The sequence below is a fragment of the Hibiscus syriacus genome, unplaced genomic scaffold, assembly GCF_006381635.1.
Source record: "Hibiscus syriacus cultivar Baekdansim isolate YM2019G1 unplaced genomic scaffold, ASM638163v2 tig00112856_pilon, whole genome shotgun sequence".
NCBI classification, from domain to species: domain Eukaryota; kingdom Viridiplantae; phylum Streptophyta; class Magnoliopsida; order Malvales; family Malvaceae; genus Hibiscus; species Hibiscus syriacus.
In genome coordinates this window covers 8,879-33,231 of record NW_024063411.1, presented here as the reverse complement: position 1 = coordinate 33,231, position 24,353 = coordinate 8,879, and the positions used below count along the sequence as shown (strand labels likewise).

General features: G+C 35.7%; 5 protein-coding genes and 1 long non-coding RNA gene across 6 annotated transcripts; 1 reads left to right on the top strand and 5 right to left on the bottom strand.

Moving 5' to 3' along the window:
- Positions 1-105: 105 nt before the first annotated feature.
- LOC120183942 (zinc finger A20 and AN1 domain-containing stress-associated protein 8-like) lies at positions 106-2,381 on the top strand. Its single transcript, XM_039188533.1, has 3 exons — positions 106-256; positions 452-502; positions 1,506-2,381. Exon 3 carries the CDS (start codon positions 1,568-1,570, stop codon positions 2,084-2,086), a length of 519 nt encoding a protein of 172 aa, XP_039044464.1. The 5' UTR covers positions 106-256; positions 452-502; positions 1,506-1,567; the 3' UTR covers positions 2,087-2,381.
- Positions 2,382-4,701: 2,320 nt separating this feature from the next.
- LOC120183987 lies at positions 4,702-5,067 on the bottom strand. Its single transcript, XR_005521980.1, has 3 exons — positions 5,005-5,067; positions 4,839-4,915; positions 4,702-4,720 (listed from the first exon to the last, which is right to left on the bottom strand). It is a non-coding gene; the product is annotated as an uncharacterized LOC120183987 (long non-coding RNA).
- Positions 5,068-5,376: 309 nt separating this feature from the next.
- LOC120183951 (AP2-like ethylene-responsive transcription factor SNZ) lies at positions 5,377-6,672 on the bottom strand. Its single transcript, XM_039188539.1, has 4 exons — positions 6,299-6,672; positions 5,802-5,863; positions 5,673-5,681; positions 5,377-5,528 (listed from the first exon to the last, which is right to left on the bottom strand). Exons 1-4 carry the CDS (start codon positions 6,670-6,672, stop codon positions 5,377-5,379), a joined length of 597 nt encoding a protein of 198 aa, XP_039044470.1.
- Positions 6,673-8,948: 2,276 nt separating this feature from the next.
- Positions 8,949-12,168, bottom strand: LOC120183947 (putative disease resistance protein RGA4). The gene is made up of 3 exons (XM_039188537.1): positions 10,798-12,168; positions 9,282-9,385; positions 8,949-9,027 (listed from the first exon to the last, which is right to left on the bottom strand). The coding sequence occupies exons 1-2, from the start codon at positions 12,003-12,005 to the stop codon at positions 9,331-9,333; spliced, it is 1,263 nt and encodes a 420-aa protein (XP_039044468.1). The 5' UTR covers positions 12,006-12,168; the 3' UTR covers positions 8,949-9,027; positions 9,282-9,330.
- On the bottom strand, positions 12,050-13,961 carry LOC120183950 (putative disease resistance protein RGA3). Its single transcript, XM_039188538.1, has 2 exons — positions 12,187-13,961; positions 12,050-12,086 (listed from the first exon to the last, which is right to left on the bottom strand). Exons 1-2 carry the CDS (start codon positions 13,959-13,961, stop codon positions 12,050-12,052), a joined length of 1,812 nt encoding a protein of 603 aa, XP_039044469.1.
- A 3,140-nt stretch (positions 13,962-17,101) lies between these two features.
- Positions 17,102-20,507, bottom strand: LOC120183946 (transcription factor bHLH48-like). The gene is made up of 7 exons (XM_039188536.1): positions 19,867-20,507; positions 19,645-19,773; positions 19,485-19,550; positions 18,267-18,335; positions 17,990-18,061; positions 17,598-17,802; positions 17,102-17,501 (listed from the first exon to the last, which is right to left on the bottom strand). Exons 1-7 carry the CDS (start codon positions 20,368-20,370, stop codon positions 17,464-17,466), a joined length of 1,083 nt encoding a protein of 360 aa, XP_039044467.1. The 5' UTR covers positions 20,371-20,507; the 3' UTR covers positions 17,102-17,463.
- Between the last annotated feature and the right edge of the window lie 3,846 nt (positions 20,508-24,353).

Genomic DNA, 24,353 nt, shown 5'->3' with positions numbered 1-24,353 from the left:
TATACTTTACCCTATTAAAAATTGATGACATAAATTGTAAATATAAAACATTTCAAGGGCAGTGAGTCAAGCACCAATAACTCAGTGGGAAAGCATTCGCTGGCAGCGAAAAAGTTGTAGTCTTTATAAATAAAAGCAAAAAAGAAAAATAGGAAAAAATCGAAATTCAAAAAATAAAAAATAAAAATCATACGATCAAAGATCGTCTTCCTCGTCTAGATTTCTCCGATTATTATACATAACCTCTTCGATAAAGGTATGGGTTTTATTTTTTTTAATTATTATCTTTCTTTGTTTATTTAGATGATGCTGTACTTTAACTTTTTTTGGGGGGGTTGGTTGGTTGATTTTTTGAATAAAGTTTGGTGGAAATCAGATATGAGAAAGGGATGAATTTATTAATATTTTCTTCTTAAATTTTGATTTTTTCCCATTAATTTGTATGAAATAGGAACCTCTAGGTTCGATTTTGTTGGACAAGATCGGCCAAATAAAATTTCAGGTAAGGGGTTTTGTTAATTAATTGTTTCCTCCCTTCGTTTAAAGAAATTTAATTCTCCGATTAGTTTTTTCTCTTCATTTTGTTGATTTAGGTTGCTTTTGTGCTGATTATAATTTGATTTGCGCTTTGGAGTTTTGGGGTCAATTGGATTTTTAGGGTTTTTGTTCTAAATTTGGTTTGCTGTTGATGTTAGCTGTTAATTATGAGCTAGAAGGTACATTGGATTATATGCTAGCTTCTGACGCTAATAATATTCATAAAAATGAAAAAAAAGGGGGGAAATATTTGATACAGAAGATATAGGGAAGAGCCCTAAATTACTTTTTCTGCTTTAAATGAACTAATTTTCATTGTAGTGGAAAATTATTGCCTTTTAACAATGACAAAGATGCTTCTATTCCACGACTCGACGGGAAACTAATAACAAAGCGCTATCCAATCCACTGATTGTTCAGCATGTGAACTGTGTAAAATAGATGCAACGGACGTGATTTTCAGAGTATAGTCTATTGGATTTTTGCCTGGAACGTTTGGTCAATGGGGAACCTGTCTTCCCAATGACACCAGCATGTTACCTTGCTAAACTAGTGCAAGGTTCGTGTATGTTAGACATATCTATGCAATATCGGTGTTGGCCTCCTCTTGATGTTATCTCTTTCTCCTGCTCCCTTGGCACATTGATGTTCATACCTGTTCTTTTAATCAGTTTTTTTCTCTTGTTTGCTTTTATTGTCAGATGACTCGGTATTGCCTCTTTTAAGGCTCGATTGTAAATAAACTACTTATCCTCATCACCTAATGTCTCTACTCCTAGCAATGATATTTATGCTTGATTCTGATATAATGTTGTATCGTGCAAATTGATGATTACATGTTTAGTATATGTGTCCTTTAGGTACCTAAATCGGTCTCCCTGTTTCTGACTGAGGTTTATTCATATCCATCTTGAAGAGTTGAATCACTTCTGGCCATTCATTCATCTCTTTCTTATATTTTGTTTTAGGCTCCTCCTTTTGTTTCAGATTACTCATAGTAAGGTAGCATCCTTGCTGGGGATTGGAGAATATGGAATCTCATGATGAGACAGGGTGCAAAGCCCCTGAAGGCCCCATCCTTTGCATCAACAACTGTGGCTTCTTCGGGAGTGCGGCTACCATGAATATGTGCTCCAAATGTCACAAGGAGATGATCCTGAAGCAGGAACAGGCGCAACTCGCAGCAGCATCCATTGGAAGCATTGTGAACGGCTGCTCAACCGGGAATGGTAAGGAACCAGCTGTGGCTGCTGCTTTAGATGTTCAATCCGGAAATGCTGACTCAAAGATAGTCTCGGCGGAACTAATTGTTGATCCATCCGGAATGACTTCAAGTGGGATGAAGCCGAAAGAGGGTCCTAATAGGTGTACCAAATGCTGCAAACGTGTTGGTTTGACAGGATTTAACTGCAAGTGTGGGAACCTCTTCTGTGCTGCTCACCGCTACTCTGACAAACATGAATGCCCTTTCGATTACAGAGCTGCTGGTCGTGATGCTATTGCAAAAGCCAACCCTGTGGTCCGAGCGGAGAAGCTCGATAAGATCTGAGAGATCCGGATCAAGATAAGTGTGAAGGTTTTAAGTAGGTCGGTTGTTTGTCTCGTCAGTTGTCCCCTTGTTCGATATTACATGTTGGGGTCCATCATACGATGGGACACGATTGAAGTGTAAGTTTGGATTTCCCCAGTTTGTGTAAGTCTTTATTTGTGCTGGTTGGATGGACATCGATACGATCACATTGTAATGCTTCTTTGTGGTATGCATTTCTTTCTAATTTAAGATGCCTACGAGTTCGAAAGCTATGTTCATAATTTGGGCTTCTGTTATTCGGGTTCGGAGGTAAGTTTGAAAGATAACGACTCTATTGAGGCTGATCGGTATAATGCCAGCCAACGTTGAACAACTTTTCTACTTCGATTTTTCCTTCTTGAATTCCTTTTTATCAAACCTAGCCAAAGTCTAAAGTCTTCAAAAATAAAAGGGGTGTTCTAGATTCAAATTCAAGCACAAGTGTTTGCACATCAAATTTATTATCTTTTGGATAGAGATATTAAATCCAAAGCAATCTCTTGAAGAGATCGGGTTTGGGTATTTCAGAAGTTTAGTTGAAAGAAGTTTCTTTCAAGAGGTGGAAGAAGATGAAAGTTGGAGTGTAAAATGTAAAATGCATGATCTTGCGATGAGAAATGTCGTCACATATCGATTGATTTTTCATTAATTCATTTGTTCAAGGGAAAGAAATCGCGGAGTTTGTTACCTTCTCCAAAGAGTAGGTTTAAAAATACGAGTGATACAACTTGGGATTGGATAACTTCAAATAGTAGATGCTTGCGTGTTTTAGAATTGGGTATGTTAAATCTTAATACAGTTCCAGACTCCATTCATAAGCTGAAACATTTGAGGTACCTTGATCTGTCATTCAATTATCTTCTTAAGATCCTTCCAAAGAGTATTTGCAAGATGCAAAATTTGCAAGTGCTGAAACTTGATTATTGTCGCCGACTTGAAGAATTGCCAAAGAAGATTGAAAAATTGGTGAATCTTACCCATCTTCCGTGTGTTGTTTGTTGGGGGTTAACTCATATGCCACGTCGAATAGGGAAGTTGACTTCGCTTCAGACGTTAAGCATGTTTGTTGTGGATAAAGACGGTTCCCATGGTGCTGGTGCTGCAGACCTAGGTGAATTGGGTGGCCTCAACAGCTTAAGGGGAGAGCTAATAATAAGAAATTTGGGATTTGTAAAAAAATGCAAAAGACATGTTTAAAGCTGCCTATTTGAAAGGGAAGCAACACTTGCGAAGTTTGGTTTTTGCATGGAGCGGTGATAATGAAGATGAAGAGAAGTCACTTGAAGACCTCCAGCCCCATCCTAAACTGGTTAGGCAATGCAGCTTGTCCGGAAGCGAAGTTGAAGCCCCATCCTAATCTGAGGTAGCGATGTTAAACTGCAATGTTCAATGCTATTTTTTGGGAATCAGCCAATGTGATCCCAGCAGATCCTGATCCTATCGTATATTCAACGGTTCTCCCAATTCCAGCCGGAGATCTTAGCTTCGGATCAAGTGCTCCGCTAAAAATTTCTGTACATATTATGTCACTGTAGTTTTCTATATGCAAAATATCATATGCAAAGTCATATGGAGGGATGCTTATTTCTGCAGGTTGGAAATCGGTTTAGATGTCTGATTGATAAATTTGGCATTGATAGTAACAAGGCTTTAAAAGAAAACCAGCATTACAGTCGAGATGATTCCGGACAAAATCGAGATGAACGTGAAGTGTTTGTTTTTCTTAATGCCCTGAGTGATATTCTCTGCAACTTTACTCCGGATGAGTTTTGTCCCGATCCTGCACTGGAAGCTGTACTGGAAGCCGTCCCGTTTATATACACCATACTTACAAGCACAATGGTCCAAGTTCATTAAACAGTTCCAAGCACCTTGAAAGAAGGTCCATGTCATCATCTTCAGACAAATTCACTCCATTTTTTGCATTTCCCAGGATTGTGTTTTCAACCGTGGCTGCTCCATTGTCCAAGACATTGCCACTTCCATTGCAGCCTCCATTAGCATCATCCACAATCTCCATCGAGTTCGGGACCCCCTGCAAAATCCCATCTCCATTGTAGCCGTCACTCGATTGACCGGCCGGTACGGATTTTGTCTGAAAAACATTAGGATTTTCTTTCAGGTTCTGGTCTGCAACAACATCCTCAACCTGGTTCAAGTTAAGACAATCTTGTCCTTGGAGACCTAACAGCGTCTGAAAGTCATTGCTCGCCGAAAAACTCGGGTTTTGATGCTGGTTATCCATGGCTTGAATCGCATTAAAATCAAAGTCTAGATTCCCATCAATGTTCATATCAGTTCCAAAGGTGCTAAATCCTTGGACCAGACTAGGATTTGCCTGAAACTCTCGAGGGGACGATAATGGCAACTCTAGTTCATCGTCTTCGAAAGGAACAAATCTGTTTTTCTCACTGAGATTGCTTCTCTGTCTAATGACATCATCGATCGAAGATTGCATCAGTAACTTGGAAACTCCTTTTCCAATTGGTAGCTTTGAACTTTGAAGAATGGTCATCAAATCATACTCATTCATATCAAAGTTTGTAACTGCATTTGCACCTTTCAGCCTTATTGCTGCTACATCATAAGCCCTAGCTGCTTCCTCTTCTGTATCTGATTTTTTGTTTAAATCAAAGCATCATGACAAATCAAAGTACAAAAACCATATAAATCCGAAAAATTCGTATAGAAGAAGAACAAAAATCATAATTAAGCTAAGGTTAATGCTTACCAAATGTTCCAAGGTAGATTCCTTTGATATCTTTTCCTTTTCCAATTCTTGCTTGCCATTTCTTGTAATCCGAATTCCTGTTCCATTATTTTTCATTAGAGTTTATCAAATCCGAATTTCGACATATATATATATATATATATATATATATATATATATATATTACCTGGAGACTCCACGATAGGTTGAAGCACCCTTTGCAAATGCTCTACTCTTTCTGAAATTTTGTGATGTTTGAAGCCATGAAATGAAAACCTTTAGCAGTTTGAATTCACAATGGAAAATTGGAATAAATTCTTCAAGTAATTATAAACTTGCCTTCTGATGGTCCGAAAATACTCATTTTTCGAATAATACTTCATCTCTTCCAATTCTTTTTCGTAGTTGTTCATCTGCAGACATACATGAACAACATTTAGCTGCTAATTAAGCTTTCATTGATTAATCAAACGTGTAATACTAGACCTTCTGGACTTAGCTCAATAGCAGTACCAAGAGGACTCGATAACCGTTTTGAAGTTTAGAGATCAATTTAAAATCAGAATGATAATCCGGGGACATCCAATGTATATAACATGTGTGCTGTTAAAGGAAACATTACTGGGAAGTTTAGGGGTGCAGATTCGCCCCATAGTTTCAGAGCAGCTAAATCATAAGCCCTTGCTGCAGATTCTTCATCATCATATCCACCTATCAGACCAAATAAAGTTCCGAAAAATCGTAAGCTCTTTTCCATTTTCGATTCTCTTTATCATCGATATTCATCGTAATTGAAATTACTGCAATGTTGATTAAATCAGTGAAAAAAATGGCAATGAATGACCATTCACTTACCTATATAAACTGCATGAATTGAAGAAAACAACAACAAAAATAAGAACATAAGGGTTAGTTCATGAATGAGCTGATGATAACCAATATTCATAATATTAGAAAAACAGAACAAAAACACAACTATGAAACCTGTCCTTGGCTTTTGTCCTTGGTCGTTATCCCACAAAAACGCCTCATACCGCTCATTGTGTCTGCAACAAGTTCGATTTGTTACACGTTTAAGCATACTCGAAGCCTCGAACCAAAGCCTTCAAATTACTATAATAATAACGATATCAATCGAACTAAAACTCGATACTGAAGCACTCCGAGATCAAAGGATACAATGTATTTGCAAACAAGTGTAGATCGACTTAAAAAAAGATGGGATAGGATGAGACCTGCTTACGCCTCGGTATATAGAGCTTCTTACACCAAAAACCTTTGGCTCTTGCCTCGGTTGACGCCTTCTCTTACTTTTACTCCTATTTTCATTATTTCCACCAATCAAATTTCAAATAGTATAATTTTATTTACCATATTTCATTTTCAATATTCGAATCTTAACATAAGTAGTCGTTTCTTTATATCAAGTACGACCGATTATAATTAAATAAAAGAGTGGATAATGTGATAGAGACTCTAACCTCTCTCCATCACCTTGACGTTGCTTATTTGAAGGCTTCCTTTTGACACATTTGGATTTATCCATGCTTGTGTCACCTTCACCATTTGTCTCCAATGGAAAGAAAGTATCAACCATCTCTTGAGTCACATTATAAGGGGTCTCAATTGGATTCGGAATTGTCGATGTGGGATCCTCGATTCGGTTCATTTGTGCATCATTACTAAGAAAACCAATGCAAATTTCATCACCGTTGATGCTCAAAGCATCTAAGCCACCATTGATGGATGTTGCACTTGGTTCTTCAAGGTGAGGGTCCAATAGAGGTGACAAAGGAAAGGACATTAATGGACTCAAGGGAAAATAAAGGCTTTCATCAAAGTTTGGTGAACTCATGGCTACAAAATATAAAAAATCAACAATAATAAGAGAATTTTTTTAATGTAATAAATATGAATATTATCGTAGGAGGATTTGAGTAAAATTAATGAAACAAGCTTATCAAATACATAGACATATAAAGTGTTCGTATTCAATATAATAAACTGAACACGTGTCATTTCTTTTATAAAAAAACGATAAATCAAATGATAATACGTGACATTCAAATTTTACAAAGACGATCACCTAGAAAAAGACCTAAATCTATTTTAATATAGAAATGAAAGAGATGACTTCACCTCAAATACCTAACCTAAGATTTGTATAATCAAGTTTCTTAATGTATCTTAATATAGAAAAATATCATCACAAATAAGATGGTCTATATACACACCTTAAAAACGAAAAATCAAATGATAGTACGTGGCATTCAAATCTTACGAGATTTAAATTTAAGGATCAAACATTCACGAAAACGACAAATCAAAAGATAATATGTGTCGCTCGAATTTTTATGAAGGTTGTCGTTTAGGGATCGAACATTCTATAAACATGCATGACCAACTCTAACCAAACCAACAGAATTGAAAGCACCTAGTTGATGATTTCCCCTCAAATCGTAACATGTTGGCACAAAAGAAACATGAAAATATCCAAACTGACCTGATTATGTCTGAAAGTGAAGATTAACCTTAAAATCTCCAAAAACTAAGAATTTTTTTCCTGCAGAGTTTTACCAACAGGAGAAATTTTTTTCCCTTTTCAACATTTCAGAGGACACAAGAGGAAAAGAGTGTGTGTATTGAGCACATGAATGTAAATGTTGTTCTGGGGGGGGGGGGGATTCCCCCAGGTTTGTCAACTTACGTTACAGTTTAAGCCTAATCATGAATTACTACGTGTAAAAACTGTACTGTAAGACCTTGCCCAATCGTTTCTACTGTGGAATCTGCTGCATGCTTACATTTGTATGCCATTGACGATATTCCTTCGTCGGGTTATTAGTTTTACATATTTGTCAGTACGTGCTATAAAGTAATTCATTTTTACCGGCGTTTATGAGCGTCGGTAAAAGGGAAAAACCGCCGGTAAAAGCTTTACTGATAGTCAGAACCGTCGGACGAACTGGCTAGGCGGATGCCAGACAAAAAACTTCCCGACGGGTTGACCATTAGTGTCGATAATGGATGAATATTTGTCGACATTTGTGTTTCTCGGTGTTTTTAATCCCATTATAGTTGAATAAATTTTAGATCACTTCAAAGTGTTGGTAAAGATTTGTGTAGTAGGATGTATTTATAAAAAATTATTCAATTAATGATCATAAATTAAATATGAATATAAATTAGAACTAATAATTTATTACTATTGGCAAAATATCTCCAATTTGGGATTAATATTTAACTTAAATCTATCAACCGTGTTGGTTCAAGTGATAATCAATTTGATATCGTTTAAATATATTTTAAGTTCAAATCTTTGTGTATGCAAAAATTCTCCATTGGGAGATTAACCCTACCAAAGCAGGTGTATGATATGGGTCGATCCGAATTACTCGGGACAAAGCCTTGAAAACCGGAAAGGAAACCAAAAAAAAATATTTAACTTGAATATGATGTGTTTTGAGGGATAATTTTATAATATCTTTCTCTAAAAAAATTCAATTAAGTATTTATTTTACCTAATGAAGATGAGAATTATATATATTTGTGTCAAGTCAGATGCCAATTTTTACCCTAAAAATTGGGCTAGATGGAGCTCCTTTAAATACGTCTAGGGCAGATCATTTCACTCGAATCCGACGGATTCTGACCTGACCCAAAATTATTTGGTTGAATCGATATTTTTATTTTAAAAATTCAGGATCGAGTCAGGTCTAGTTTTTTTAGAGTGTGTTTAGATCGGGTTCGAATTTATGGTGAAAAAGCATGAACCAACCCAACATAATATTGTAATACATCTTTCTAAATTTTTTCGAAGGTCCTTATTTTACCCAATAATAAATGAATATATATTAGGTAGTGTGAGTTTTAACCTAAAAAAATTGAGTATGATGCATAAGAAGGATTTCAATTTTTGGGTCGGATTTCGATGGGTCAAAACTCCAATTTGATCCGACCCGTTACCATCCCTAAATCTTATGCCAATCGGCGCCGATGTCTTTCCGGCATCTTTTCTCCAACTTGGGCATTTGAAATATACAAAACTGTTTCAAACTGGTTAGGCTACGCATCTCGTCTGGAAATGATGTTAAATTCGAAAAATCGGAGAGAACAAAGATTCTTAGATCTGTTAGATGTTGAAGCCACTCCGGACGATGCCGACACTTGGGAATGTTTGTGAGATGTAGAAGACGTAAGCTTGTATAATCTTGAAACATTTGGATGCCATCAGTGGATAACTCTAGCTCCTGGCAGTCACTTGTAAGAAGACTTTCAAGGAAGTGAGATGTTGGAACACAGGAAAGAGTGACCTCAATCCCCTGCAATTCTTGATATCTAACGATTTCAATCGAACAAGATGTTGAAGCGAGAGGGGGAGAGACACCATTCGTGGAAGATTTCTGATGATCAGATGATCTAGAGAAGTCAGATCCAGCCGTAGATAGCGTAGTCTCGTAAAACCTTGGAATATTTGGATGCCATCTGCAGAAAACTCCAGCTCCTTGAAGTTCTATATGCTTAACTCTTCCAGGGAAATGAGATGTTGGAATACAGGAAAGAGTGACCTCAATCCACTGCAATTGTTAATAACTCACGATTTCAATCGAACAAGATGTTAAGAATGATGCATATGAAGCTGATATCGTCGTGTCCGGTGGTATTGGTGCATAATAACTTTGTATCGGGCTCGCAAGAACTGAAACCATATATGGTGAATACTTAATCTGCATCGATTCGTTAAAAGTTGATGGTATCTGCTATGGTGGTCTGAGTGGTAGTGATGATGATCAACCAGCACGGTTCGCTCTCCCTGATTAGTTGGGAGATAATGATACTTCATCGGTGGATGTTGTATTAGAACCTGGCTCCCCTGTTTTATTGCGCTCACTCTCTAAGTATTATCCTTATGAGATTGAGCAGGATCAAAATACAGAAACACTTACCGTTACTAAACAGAATTGAAAGTGCATGAAAATGCTCAAGAACACAAACACATTGGTTACGCAGTTCGGTGTGACACCTACGTCTGCGGGGCCTTGCCCAGAGAAAAATTCCAATATTAAGATCATAGTACAAAGAATGATTAAATCCCAACCGATCTCATAATCGTTGCAGCCCTAGTATGAACTATCTCCCTCAACACCTTTCCAAATGAAAGTGTTTCACTCACTATCACCCTGATTAACAATCTGCATATTGCAGACATAATGATGTCCCTGGTCATGAAATGACATATATGCTCTTCTTCCCATGTACGTCCAACATGGACAACTCGAATTCCTTGCTCGGATAACCCCCTCCTTGGGAAATCTCGAAGTCCTCCGTTGAGGAAATGATCAACTCTTTAAGAATGTATGTCTTCCATTGAGCTCATGCTGACAAAAAGGAACATTCATTATTAGATGATAGCAGTTACTTCTGAGATTATTATGAATTCAAAGTGTGAAGCAATTAGATAAAATACCTCCTCTTTTCTGCATATAGATTCCTGAAATACTCGGATGCGCTCCGGTAGCTATTGCACCTGAACCTGAAGATAGAAAACAAGAGATGTAGTCACAGCTTGAAAATAGAAAAAACAATGTGTTGTTGTAAAAGTGGATAGATGAATGATTCAAAGGATAAGAGAGCACCCACACAATTCAGCCAAATGCGTGGAATGTGAGCGACCTGATGCCAATTGGGCAACTGGGAAATGTATATCAGATGTAACTGTTCCACACTGGTTAGGCATTGCAGCTCGTCCGGAAACGATGTTAAATTGGGCAAAAATACGAGTAAAAGCTCTTTCAGATTCGTTACATGTTGCAGCCACTCCGGAAGATGCTGACACTGAATATTTTCCAGGCGTATATGACGTAGGCTCATATAATCTTGGAATATTTGGGTGCCATCTGCAGAAAACTCCAGCTCCGTGCAGTTGATTATTCGAAGCTTTTCGAGGGAAGTGAGATATTGGAAGCCAGGAGAAAGTGACTTCAATCCACTGCAATTCTCGATCTCTAATGTTTTCAGTTGATCCAGATGTTGAAGCCAAAGGGGGAGAGACTCGAGCTGCGGAATATTATCGATCACCAAATGAGAGAGATTCTTAAGGGGTTCCCACTGCATGCCCTCTAAATCAAGCTCCTTGCAATCTTTTATCTTTAAACTTGTGAGACCAGTCATCTGCTGCAGAAACTCTGATAATGACTTGAGCCAACTGCAAGAACCAATACCCCACCTTTTAAGGGAAGTCATATTTTTCAGGCACTCATCTAGCATGTCGCGGTCCAGTTCTTCGATATTCTCCACTTCGAAAGATTTCAATTTGGAGAGGGGAACAGAAGAGGTTGAACTGGTCTTGAACAGAAGAGAAGAAGTTGATGTTGTAGTGGTGCTCATCTGAATGGTATGCTTTAATGGTCTTGAACTGGTATTCATCAAGATTAGCTCATCGTCGACTGATGGATACAGTGGCATTGAACTCAAAGGGCAATTTTTAATGCATAAAGTGGAAAGACAAGGAAATGCCACGGTTGATGCTGTTCTATCCTTGTCGTCATCCTTATCACCATCATCTTCGATCGGGCTCTCCCTCCACCAACTCTTCATATTTGGGCATCCCTTGAGGTGAAGAAGCTTGAGCGACGGGAAGAATGGTTCTGAATCTCCTTGTCCTCCATTGTGGCCATTATCTTCCATGTACTCCAGCTCAATTAACTTGGAAATCTTCAACCGTTGAAGATGAGACAATCGAGCAAAGGAAGGGAGATGCTTGAATTTGCTTGGACCCTTTATTCGAATATCCACCAGATTTGTGAGCAAAGAAAACCAACTTGGGAACTTGGCTTTGCCCCTCCATCCTCTCACATGGAGCTTCGTCAGATTAGGATGGGGCTTGAGGTCTTCAAGTGACTTCTCTTCATCATCATCTTCTTCTTCATTGCCAGCACTATTCATATCACCTCTCCATTCTAAAACCAATGATTGCAGATGTTGCTTCTCTTTCAAATTTGCAGCTTTGAACTTGTCCCCTGCATTTTTCACGAATCCCAAATTTTTTATTATTAGCTCTCCCCTTAGTCTGTTAAGGCCACCCAATTCACTTAGATCTGCAGCAGCAGCTCCATGGGAACCGTCTTTGTCCACAACGAACATGCTTAACGTCTGGAGCGAAGTCAGCTTCCCGATTCCACGAGGCATATGAGTTAACCCCCAACAACCAGCACACGAAAGATGGGTAAGATTCACCAATTTTTCAATCTTCTTTGGCAATTCTTTAAGCTGATAACAATACTCAACTTTCAGCACTTGCAAATTTTGTATCTTGCAAATATTATTGGGGATGAGATGAAGATTGGGATTCCAAGAGAGATCAAGGTACCTCAAATGTTTCAACTTTTTAATGGAGCTTGAGACTCCAAAAATATTTAAATCGCACAACTCCAACACACGCAAGCATCTACAATCCGAAACTATCCAATCCCAGTTTGCATAACTCATGTTATGAACTTTCTTGTTTGCGACAAACAAAGTTCGCAACTTCTTCCCCTTTTGCAGAGGAATTAATGAAAAATCGACAGATAAGTGACGACAATTTTCATCGAGTTCACTTGCACCTGAATTTGAATTTAAAAGGCTGCTTTCTCTACCCGCTACTGATTCGGCTAGATCATGCATGAAATCATGCATTTTACACACTATTCCCCGGAATTCATCTTCTTCTATCTCTTGAAACAAATTTCTTTCGACTAGACCTTTAAAATACCCAAACCCAATCTCTTCAAGTGATTGACTCGAATTCGATTGGTTTACAAAGCCTTGTGCAATCCAAAGCTGAACAAGTGTTTTTACATCGATTTTATGATCTTTTGGGTACAACCTACAATAAGCAAAGCAATGCTTCATATGGGATGGGAGATGATCGTAACTCAACTTAAGTGTAGGCAAGATTTTATCATCTTTTTGGGGTATTCTAGCAAGTTCATTATCCTTAAAAGAAAGCCACTCATGTTCGGTTTCTATATAAGATAAGGTACCAGCTATTGTCCTAATGACTAAAGGAACCCCACGACACATTTCTGAAATCTGCTTTCCTGTCTCCACAAAGGCTGAATTTGTCGAGTCTGCAGGTCTTCGCTCAAACGCTATCTCTTTGAACAAAGACCAAGCATCATCGTCAGACAAGCCTTTCAAAACATAGGGCTGACATAAACTAGTTATCTTTGCTACCGTGTGATAGCGAGTAGTTACTATGATCCTACTTCCTTTAGCCCCACCCATCAGTAAATCCTTTAAGCTATCCCATCGTTCCCTGTCCTCATTCCAAATGTCATCCAGGACAAGCAAATATTTCTTCTTATTAAGCTCATCTCGAAGTTGTTTCTGCAGTTGATCCATTTCGAGATTTTGATCGGGTGAATGGTTAGTCACGGATTTAATAATGTTTTCGACTATCGTTTTCACATCGAAAACATCCGAGACACATACCCACATCATCAAGTCAAAGTGATCTTTGACCACTTCATCATTATAGACCAACTGTGCCAATGCAGTCTTGCCTAACCCTCCGAACCCCACAATTGGAATGATATAAACATTCTCTTCACTGTCAAACTCCAACAAGAGTTTTAGAAGAGCTGCTTTATCATCGTCCCTCCCTATTATTTTATCTTTAGCCACAAAAGAGTGCGCCTCCTGCCTCCTTTTGGCCATGAAAGGTGTTTCCCTAGGATACTCACGTTGTACTAATTTCAACAACTTGGTCTCACTTTGAATGGAACTTAAACTGGCCTTAATGGCCTTAATTTTACTTCCCATTTTGAGACCATAAGCAACCTTGTTTGAGCTCGAGAAGAAAAGGCGTACCTCTTTAGTGAGCTTGCTCCCACTCATCCTATCTTTCCTCAAGGCTTCGGTATGGATATCATCCAAAAGGTCATCCGCGTCATAAAGTGCAACTTTAAGCTTTTCAAGAAAGTGTTTGACAGCATTGTTGCTTTCGGATCGCTCTTCGGCGTTGAGGAGCACGGCTCTGATCGCGGAGACGATGCTTTCGAGGTCGACGAGGTCGTCTTTGAAATTCCACCACAAGCCAAGTTGCTGCACAAGAGGGGAGCTCAGCTTAGTGATGATGTCATAAATAATTGATTCCGCCATAGAAGAAGATGAAATCGTTGCTTCAAACTGAAACTAAAGGCGAAGTTTTTGGAAGCGATTAGAAGAAGATGAAGTGTTTGTGTCCATACGTACATAGAATATTTATATATATATATTCCATTGAAAGACTCATCACCTTCGTGGGGTGCTTCCCGGTTCTCCCACTAGCAATAGTTGCAGCAAAGTAGGCCCTTTGGCCTTAGAAGACGACTTAAAAGCTTTCAATGGTAAGCCATTAGTATTACTTAAGCACATAGAATCGTTATTTTATTTTGGATAACTACACCCACACTCACTAGACTAATAACAAAATTACGCTTTTTGCATTCAACTTTAAAACAATGTGTTTCCGTCATTTAACGAATCGTTTTTTATTATTATTTCAGCCGTTGAACCGTTAATTTTTAACAAAACGATGACATGATCGTTAAATAATTAATTTCTTTTCACAGCAAAAAATTAATATTTTTACTAATAACAGTAAACCATTGAACACAAATGGTCACATGAAAGTACAAAACAGCTTAACACTAAAAAAACAAAGCCAAAAGTTTCTACCCAGATCAGTTAAACAATTGGTATAATAATAAATTTAGTCCTTAATGTTTGTATTCTTTATTTTTATAGAATTTTAGACCTAAAGCATATATAATAAAAAGAAAATAAAAGATAGGAAAACGAAAGGACTAGAACAGTTTTTCAATTCTGGTTGGCTTTGTACTATTTTGTATTCTTTGTGGAATTTTTGGATTTAAAAATAAATAATAAAAAAAGAACAAGTTGTGCAAATTTTCCAATTTTGGTCTGCACATCTAATAAAATATATTTTAAGCATGTTTTTGGCTAGATTATATTTTCATGCAGACATTTGACAAGTTAAAGGGTCGGAATTGGAGGCCAAAGCAGCTGTCTTCATACCGACCAAGTTGCTGTAAATTTCTGTGGGTTAGCTCGTGGCATGTTCTCTTGACATTGTCGAAATTTCTTCGAGTCTGCAATCTAATCTTCCAGGTAATGCACTAATTTTTTTTTAATAAAAGCCGCTAATTTTATTAAAAAAATTAGATATCCCGAATAACAATGGAGATCTACAATCGGATCTTCCACGTAATGCACTAATTTCTTATTTCGTTTTATTAAGGGGTTGTTTGATAAAATAAAATGATTAAGCGCTGAATGATTCAATCGTCTGAATGATTCAAAAGCTCTGTATGAATTGACTCTGAATGTGACATGTTGTTTGATAATGGTTCTGAATGTACAATCTGAATTATGAATATTTTCATTTTTACCTTCATATTGATTTATTATATTATAAGATATGATTATTTAATAAGACAACATGTGAAAAAATGTATTATGGTAAAATATCGGGTGCTTAATGATTCAGAATGAACTTTAATGTTGAATCATTCAACAGTGTTTTGCTATTTTATTCAGCATACTCTTCATTCAGATGTGAGAATCAAACACGTTGGATGGCTTCATTCAGCAGTAAACAAACGGCCCCTAAGTTTTTATGAATTATGATTGCTTAGGGGGAAAGGGCACCTAGAAATTGAAGAAATTAATTTAGTTGTTGTGTTTTTGAAGTTATTTATTGATGAGTTTGTAATGCTTTAGCAAACCACTGATCCTGGTTTCATTTTGTACAGATTTTATGAATTATAATTATCTAAATCTATATCATCATAAGCAAAAAAGAAATATGGATTTGTTATTCATATAAATCTAGATTTTTTTTTTTTGAAAATTGGTAATTTTTTTATTATTGTTATTTAATTTTAGAGAAAAGTAAGAGTTGTGTGATAGATTTGTGGAGTTTAAGATTTTTTTTCGTAAAATGATCAGATTCGCTTTTAGTAAGTAGAAATGAGTAATATTTGGGATCCAATAGTCGTCAATGACGGCAGTGGACAGTGATCGACGATGGTGGTGAAAAGCGACTAGCGGGAGGGGACTTTTATCGAATTCATGGTTATATTAATTTTACATCTAAAGTGTAAGGATTAAATTGAAAACAATAATCAAGTTTCAGCACTTGCAAATTTTGTATCTTGCAAATACTCTTTGGGAGGACCTGAAGTTGGTCATTACAAGACAGATCAAGGTACCTCAAATGTTTCAGCTTATGAATGGAGTCTGAAACTGTATCAAGACAGATCATGGTTGGGACTGTACCTATAGGGTCGTTATCTTTCCAATGTTTAGTTCACGAAAAGTTATTACAAAAAATAATATTTTTAAAAAATAAATTATATTTTACGTTTATTTTTAAAGGTTTCCTCCCGGGGTAATAGTCTTTCTGGGTAAATTATGCACTTAGTATTTACGCTATTAGTTTTGGTCCGTTTTAATACTTAAATTTTTAATATTTATAAAATCATAACTAACATTTAATTTTTGTTTTATTTTAGTACTTGCCGTTAAAAGCACGGTATCTTTTATGGGTAGATTATCATCATTCATCCATTAACTATCTTTTCACTCTTATTTTGATACTAAAGTTTTTTCAATTTAACTACTCAACTTTCAAAGTGCTCCTATTTTAATAGCTATAATTGATTTTATTAGTACGAACCAAGCGACTTTGATGGTAAAGGAATTATTGTTATTCCTTGAGGTCCCTGATTCGAGCACCAGGAATGTCAAGGGTGTTAACGTTCAATGTCAAATGGTTGAGAGTTATCTTTGAACATATATTGTCTTGTACTTGACCCAAATTAATCAAAAAAATAATAATTTATTTTATTAAAAAATTTTGTGACATTACATTTTTTAATTATTATATTAATATAATAATGGTCGTCTTTTTTAAATTTTGGGCAGCTTTTAGTGTCATTATCTTGATAATTTGAATATTAAGATATAATAAATAAAAAGATTAAATCTGGGGTCAAATTGTTTTTAGGTCCCTCATAATCTTGGGCAGCTTTTTAGGTCCTCCTTAATTTAGAAACTAGGCAAATTAAGTTTTGATCTGGTCTGGTATTTGCTCGGTTTAAATACTTCTTAGATCCCTATCAATTCCAAAATTATACAAATTAGACCTTAACCCCTATCAATATCAAGCTAACAAATCAACTTGGGTACCAAGCCAACAAGTGGAACTATCAATGAAAGAAGATGACAGCAAAATATAGAGCAAAAGAAGGCAGATTTTCCATAATAGTTTGAATCATCATAGTTGGTTCTATGATTTTACAATATGAATCAATCAACCTCAGGCCAAGTATTCGATTGAATGACTCCAAGTTAGTATATAATATATATTTAACGACAGCATACCGACGTTTATCGTCTCCGGTCCTGTGATATATCGGAGGTTTGCATCTGACTCGTCTAAACAAACCACATGGAAACCAAAAGATTATGTGGTGAGGCCTCTCCTTTACTCCCTACTAATTTCTAATATTTGATTTAATATAATATATATACAATGGTAGCTATTAGTAGAACGATGTTTTTCGTAAATCTAACCGTTTCGAACTTCTTTAGCACTTCATAGCTCCATTTTCAATTGATTCGACTGCAACGATGCTGCAACAAAATCGTGCTATAAAACTAAGTCCCTTTCACAAGTAATTATAAGAATGATGATAGTTTATGAAGCAAAAGAGTTTGTTTCTTTTCTACCAGAATTTCCCGAGTCGTAGCTTAGAAGCGAGTTCTCGGGAGTGATGTAATTGTTGCAGACTTCCTCTTTCCCCCAAGCAGGCTGTTGCAATGCATCAAAATGCAGTTGCTGTGGATACTGTTGTCTGTTTCCGTTGAGTTGAACCTCGGGCCACATCGTAGGCATGACGATGCCGGAGAAGTTACTGTCCATTAAAGATCCACTCTACACATATTAAAGATGATCAAACATGTCAGTTCAAGTCTTCAAGCAATGAATCCAATAATTATTGTGTTGCCCTCGGAAGAGAAACTCAATGGACAACCACATAATCAATTCAAGAAAATGAAGAGTTAGAGCAACAAGCTTTGCAGAGCCATTTGTCACATGACAAAAGGTGTACGATACTTACGTCTGCTGTGAATACGCTATCGAGGTTGAAATCAATTCCCGGGTTAACTGCAGCAAGTCTCATTGATAAGAACTGAAACCAAAGAAACATGATAACTAGATTCAGACCGAGTGGAGTGGAAGATACTGCGTCGAAACCTAAGAATAAAGCGCAAAATGAAACATGCCAGCCTATTGGGATGTTCACAATGAGAACTGAGATAAAATCAACGATGTGAGGGTTGCAGAAGATGGAAAATCTTCAATAACAAGACCCTTACTACAGAGCAACATCTCACCTCCACTTGACGCTGTAGGGACTGCACATGATTGATGATTTCATCCAACACTAACGCCGTGCCCGAGATCTGCAGCACATGGTATTTCGCAAATCAGGAAAGGTCCTATGTCAATCCAATGATTCTATAAATGAAACTCAAACTACAAGTCAACATCTGATTGTTTGAAAAGTTGAACTTTCCCGACACTCATATAAGTTTAACTTGAATGCATATTCATGGCATGCAGATAGATGAGCTCCAAAGTGATTTTCTCGAAACAGAAACATTAACCTATCCAGAAGCAACAGATTTCCAGTCTCCCAAGGGATTGACTGTGAGTCATTAATGTCAACAATATTCCTTTTAACGGTTAGGCATCGCCATCCTTTCAAATTATGAGGAGATCATGACAGTGGTCCTAGAAAAGAAAGGTTATCTACAGCTCTGGCCATCTAATTTACACTGAATTGTGGTCACATCTTGAAGAAAATGACTCAAACCCCCCTTTCAATTGTCGAAAACGTCTTCTCAACTATTAAGGTACGATCAAGATTAAGTTTCGCACGATTAAACTTATTTCCCATGCACTATCACATCGTGTACTCGTATGGTTAGGCAGCCATTTGGTGTATAAAAGGCATTTTCTTTTGTTATCTTTTATCTTGTTATCCCATAAGAGTATGGATGCCTAACTTGCAAGAGAAGTTGGCAACCATTGTACATCAACGAAATGGGACCCCATAAAAATATCTAATAAAGCAAACCACTAGACAAGTTCGTAGAGCACTTCACGGTAATATCCAGCTAGCATTCCACATAACTATCTTGTCCGAAGATAATTCAACGCCCGAGACATCAATTGGGAAGATTAGATCAGAACTATGAAATCTAAAACAGCAAATAAAATCGTGTTTTCCATTCGGAAAGACGATGTTAACCTCACAAAGGACTCCTATCTCCTAACAAACTCACCCAACAAAGGAAGAAGGGCTAAAACATTAAAACTATCAAAGTGCCATGGCACACCAGCTGAGTTTTTTTGTTGTTGCAAAAAGTAACCCACTTTTGTGCAAAAAGGTGACGAAGTACATAAACCGTTACTAAAGAAATATAATCTAAAGATGTAATCCCACTTTTTGTGTACCCATTTAAACAGATATTCTTAGCTTAATCACATAATCATAGTCATTATCATAATCAAATCATTAATCGACCTAATAATCCAAATGAACTGACCTTACTGCATCCTGGTACCAACTCCTGTAGGAGCTTCATACGTGCATTAATCTTCTCTCTCCTTGCCTAAAAACAAATATTATTAGCTTAATAAAGACAAATTAACTAATAATAACAAGCAGACTGATTAAGGATCCAATCATCAAAATTAGTGAATTACTCTCTCAGCTAAGCTATGGCTATCCGTGGCTTGTCCCCGGCGAGCTCTAACGTGAACGTAAGGCAGCTTATCGGCATCGTCGGAGCTCTCTTTCGCCTTGGTTTTGCTTTTCTTTGTCGACCCTTTCACCTGAAAAGCTCAAAAAACGAATTTATCAGCTGACTTGATCAAATTTTACAAAAAATGGAAACACCCGAAAGAGCCGATATCAGAAATTTTCACCTTTTCTCGGTCTTTTCTCTTGATACTCCGGTTCTCCACCGTTGGACCGGAAACTAACGGCTGAGATGACTCGGTCTCCGTCGGCTCACTCTTCACCGGTTTCTGGAGACTGGCGCTTGAATTGTACGACGTCGGTTCAGGTGAGTTGGTTTTGTTATTGTCGTTGATGTTACCATCTCCGGTGAACACAGAGAACCTCGTCGCTCGTTCGATTAACTCACTGTTAAAAGGAAAATGAAAGCTGCCTTTAAAATCATCAACGTTCGGAGACGGAGCTGGAGCAGCAATAAGCTTAGCCGATTCCGGAGAGTGAATGAGCTGAACGGCCTGGGGAGCCGGAAGTTCAAGCAGAGCCGTGAAGGAACTCGCATTGTCGGTCGCCGGAGCCGACATCAAACGGCGGATTTCGTCGGTAAATTGCAGCGATTCGAGTGCCGCCACTTCATCCCTCTCCGACGCCGTTTTATGAGATCCAGTTCCAGCCATCCCCTCGTTTAACTCCATGGCAGAATAAAGAAGAAGAAGAAAACCAAAAATACCCAAATTCGAAATTCTGAAAAACAACCACTTCGATTCCTCGAAAATAGAAAGCACCCACTTGGTTAATTCAACCCAAATTTAAGTCTCAACAGCGTCTTCAAAAGATTTTTAAGCTTCAATAAGCTTCATCAATGGCGGTAAGGTCAAGCTAATAAAAAAGAGTTAATTGTCATTGAGAGATGAAGCTCTGGGGCATTTGAAGTATAAGGAAAGCAACGTAGCAGGGATTGTCTGGTTTAATAATAAACAGGGGAAAAGATTTCATGATGTTTGTCTCTTAATTTCTACATTAAGAGAGATTGAAAGAGAGAGGTGAAAGTGGGGTCTCAGTCTCGAACTACATTATTAAAATCGTACAGCCTCAACTGTACAGTTCGTTGAGAGTGAAAGAAAGTTTATAGGGGGGGGGGGTACGGTTCGATTTAACATGATGATAAAATAATTATATAAGCTTAATATAAAAAAAGAGTATAATACAATAATGATATTTTGATTATAAGGTATTGTTTTATTTTGTCTTTCGACTATTAAAAGTTATAAAATGATTATCTGACTATTTATGTGTTTCAAATTCATCCTTTTTCGTTAAAAAAATTAATGAGTCTGTGTTAGACGTTAACCTATTGATTAGGATATAATAAAATTTGATCTCAAAATCTCAAATGACTATCATATATCTGTCAACATGTTAATAATAATATGTATAGCCTAGATGATCGTCATTCTAACAAAAGAAATGAATTTGGAATGTATGAATAAACGAATGATCATTTTGTAACTTTTAATAGTCTATGTACCCAACAAAACAAAACTTATAGTTAGAAGATCATTTTTGTAATTTTTAATATTTAGAAAACTCAACAAAACAACGTCTCTATAATCTGAGTCCATTTATGTACTTTATCCTATAAAATATGTCTTAAGTATATCTATTTTATATTTAAGTGTAGGGATGCTTATTGAGAGAGTAAATCGCGGTTATGCTTGTTACTCACCTCGTTGCTTGTCTCGTTACTAGTTAAGTTTATCAAAAAAATTTCGTCATTAACTATTATGGTGCTAACGTGACAGTTCATGATGCTGACATGGCAGTCAAAGGCAACAGATTAACATGGCGGATGATATCATAGATGAACTAAATTGATAATTCTAAAATGGCAGAGGGACTGCCACATCACATCGTGGACCACCACGTCATTACTATGAACTGACACGCTAGTATTGTAACGGTCAATGACGAAAAATGATGGTCAACATGCCACATTGTGTTTGTTTTTCAAGTAAGAGGGTCACATTTAGAGAAAAAATAATATGATGACCACATTAGTTTTTTAGAAAGTGTAGGGACCTCTGATGCCTTTTTACCGTTTTAAATATTCTTTCTATTTGTTATTTGTTTTAATTAATGAATGCATCTTATGTTGGTAATAAAAATACAAATATATTCTTATACATTCACTCCTCTATTTACCTCACAAACTCCAAGAAAATCTCTAAAATAAGATAGACCTTAATTCTTTTAATAAAATTAATTGAAATATATATTATGTATAACCGATAATATAATTTTTAATTAAACAAATATAACATATTAAAATTTTAAATATTTTCAAAATTTTAAAGTGAAAATTTTAATATTGTATAGTATAAAAATATATAAAAATATAATTCTTTATAATAAATTAATTAATATAAAAATGTGAAAGTGAAGTGGGGGAACCGGAAAGACGAACCGTAGGCCTTAAGACACTGACTCGGTCCCAAACGGCGGGGACCGCCCACAAACCAAGCTCTACACTGTTTTTCATGACCCATCATTTTCTTACATTTATTTATAACCATTTTCCATTTATATACAAAGTACACAAATGATCCTCTGACTACAGAGTATTATTTTATTAAGTCCTTCGATTATTAAAAGTTACAAATTGATCCTCTAAAATATTACTTTATTAAGTCCCTCGACTATTAAAAGTTACAAAATGATCATTTGGTTATTCATTATGTTCCAAACTCATTATTTTTTGTTAAAAATTGACAGTTGTCTAAGTTGGACGTTAACATGATAATTGGGTCTAGGATCATATTTTATCATATCACAGTCAACATGTTAACGTTCAACTCAAAATACCATCATTTTTTAACAGAAAATGACGAGTTTGGAACATAATGAATGGTCAGGTGACTATTTTGTAACTTTTAGTAGTCGAGGGACTCAACAAAGCAATACTCTGTCTAAGTTGGACATTAACATGATAGTCGGGTGAGATTCTAGGATGAAATCTTATCATATCACAGTCAACATGTTAACATTCAGCTCAAAAAATCATTAAATTTTAACAGAAAAGGACAAGTTTCGAACATAATGAATAGTCAGGTGACCATTTTATAATTTTTAAAAGTTGAGGGACTTGAAAAACAATACCCTATAGATACCCTATAGTTAGGGACCATTTGTGTACTTTACCCATATATATATCATACCTTTAGTTATTTTAATGATCCGACTGTTAAATTGGTAAATATAATTATATATAGGATAAATTACATGTTTAGTACCTAAACTATCAGTTTTGGTATATTTCAATACCTAAACTTTTAATTTTTTAAAACTATATCTAACATTTAGTTTTTTGTTTTGTTTTAGAACCTCGTTGTTAAAAATTTAACGGGTGGTTTGCATGTGACACCTTTTTTATGGGTAAATTATATCATTTATTACTCAACTATCTTTTTACTTCTATTTTGATCACTAAAGTTTGTTTTTTTAATTTTATTACGTAAATTTCAAATTACTCCTAATTTAATCACTCTAGCTTTAATTTTTTTTATTTTTTAATGATATATTAATAAATAATAATAATAATAAATGTTATTTTACAAAAATTTAATAAAATAAACTAGAGTGATTAAAATAGGAGCAATATGAAAGTTTAGTAGTTAAATTGAAAATTTTTAAACTTTAATACCAAAATAGGAGGGAGAAGATAGTTGAGAGATAAATGATATAAGTTACCCATAAAAAATGCAGTGTCGTTTTTAACGGCGAGATACTAAAATAAAACAAAAACTAAATGTTAGGTATGATTTTGAAAAGATTAAAAATTGAGGTACTAAAACGGATCAAAACAATACTTTAGGTACTAAATGCGTAATTTACCTTTATATTTATATACACGTATTTTTTTAATCAAACAGATATTTTTATCATATCATCGAATTATTGGGTTTATAAATAAATATTTTACCGTTGGTAGTTTTACTATTAAATGAGATAAAAAAAATTAAGTGCATAATCTATCTTAAATATAATATGAAATATAACTGTTGAATTATTAAAATATTGATCGTATTAAAGGTTATGAACTCATTAAAACTGATTTAATTTTACATTAATATAAATTTGAATAATATAACTCATTTTCTAAATTTAAACTCATTCTTAAAATGAACTATTTTTTTCAATATTTTAAGGGTAAGTTATGCATTTAGTACTTAAAATGTTGGTTTTTGTTTGTTTTAGTATCTAAACTTTTAATTTTTTTCAACACCATAACTAACGTTTAGTTTTCATTTTAGTACCTGTCGTTAAAAAACTTAACGTGTTTAGTACCTAAATTATCAGTTTTGGCCCGTTTTAGTACCAAAACTCTCAATTTTTTTTAAAAAATTAACGTTAAATTTTGAACGGGATACTGAAATGAAACAAAAACCAAAGTTTTTTAACGGTGAATACTAAAATGAAACATAAATTAAACTTTTCGTATGGTTTAAAAAATTGAAAGTTTAAATACTAAAACACACCAAAAATAATAGTTTAGATACTAAACCCGTAATTTACTCATTTTTTTAAAAACATCATCGAATAAATCTTCGGATTTAGAAGAATAATCAAAGTGGATGTAATGGTGAAGAAAAGAAATGTAAAGTGGGTTACTAAAAGGGTT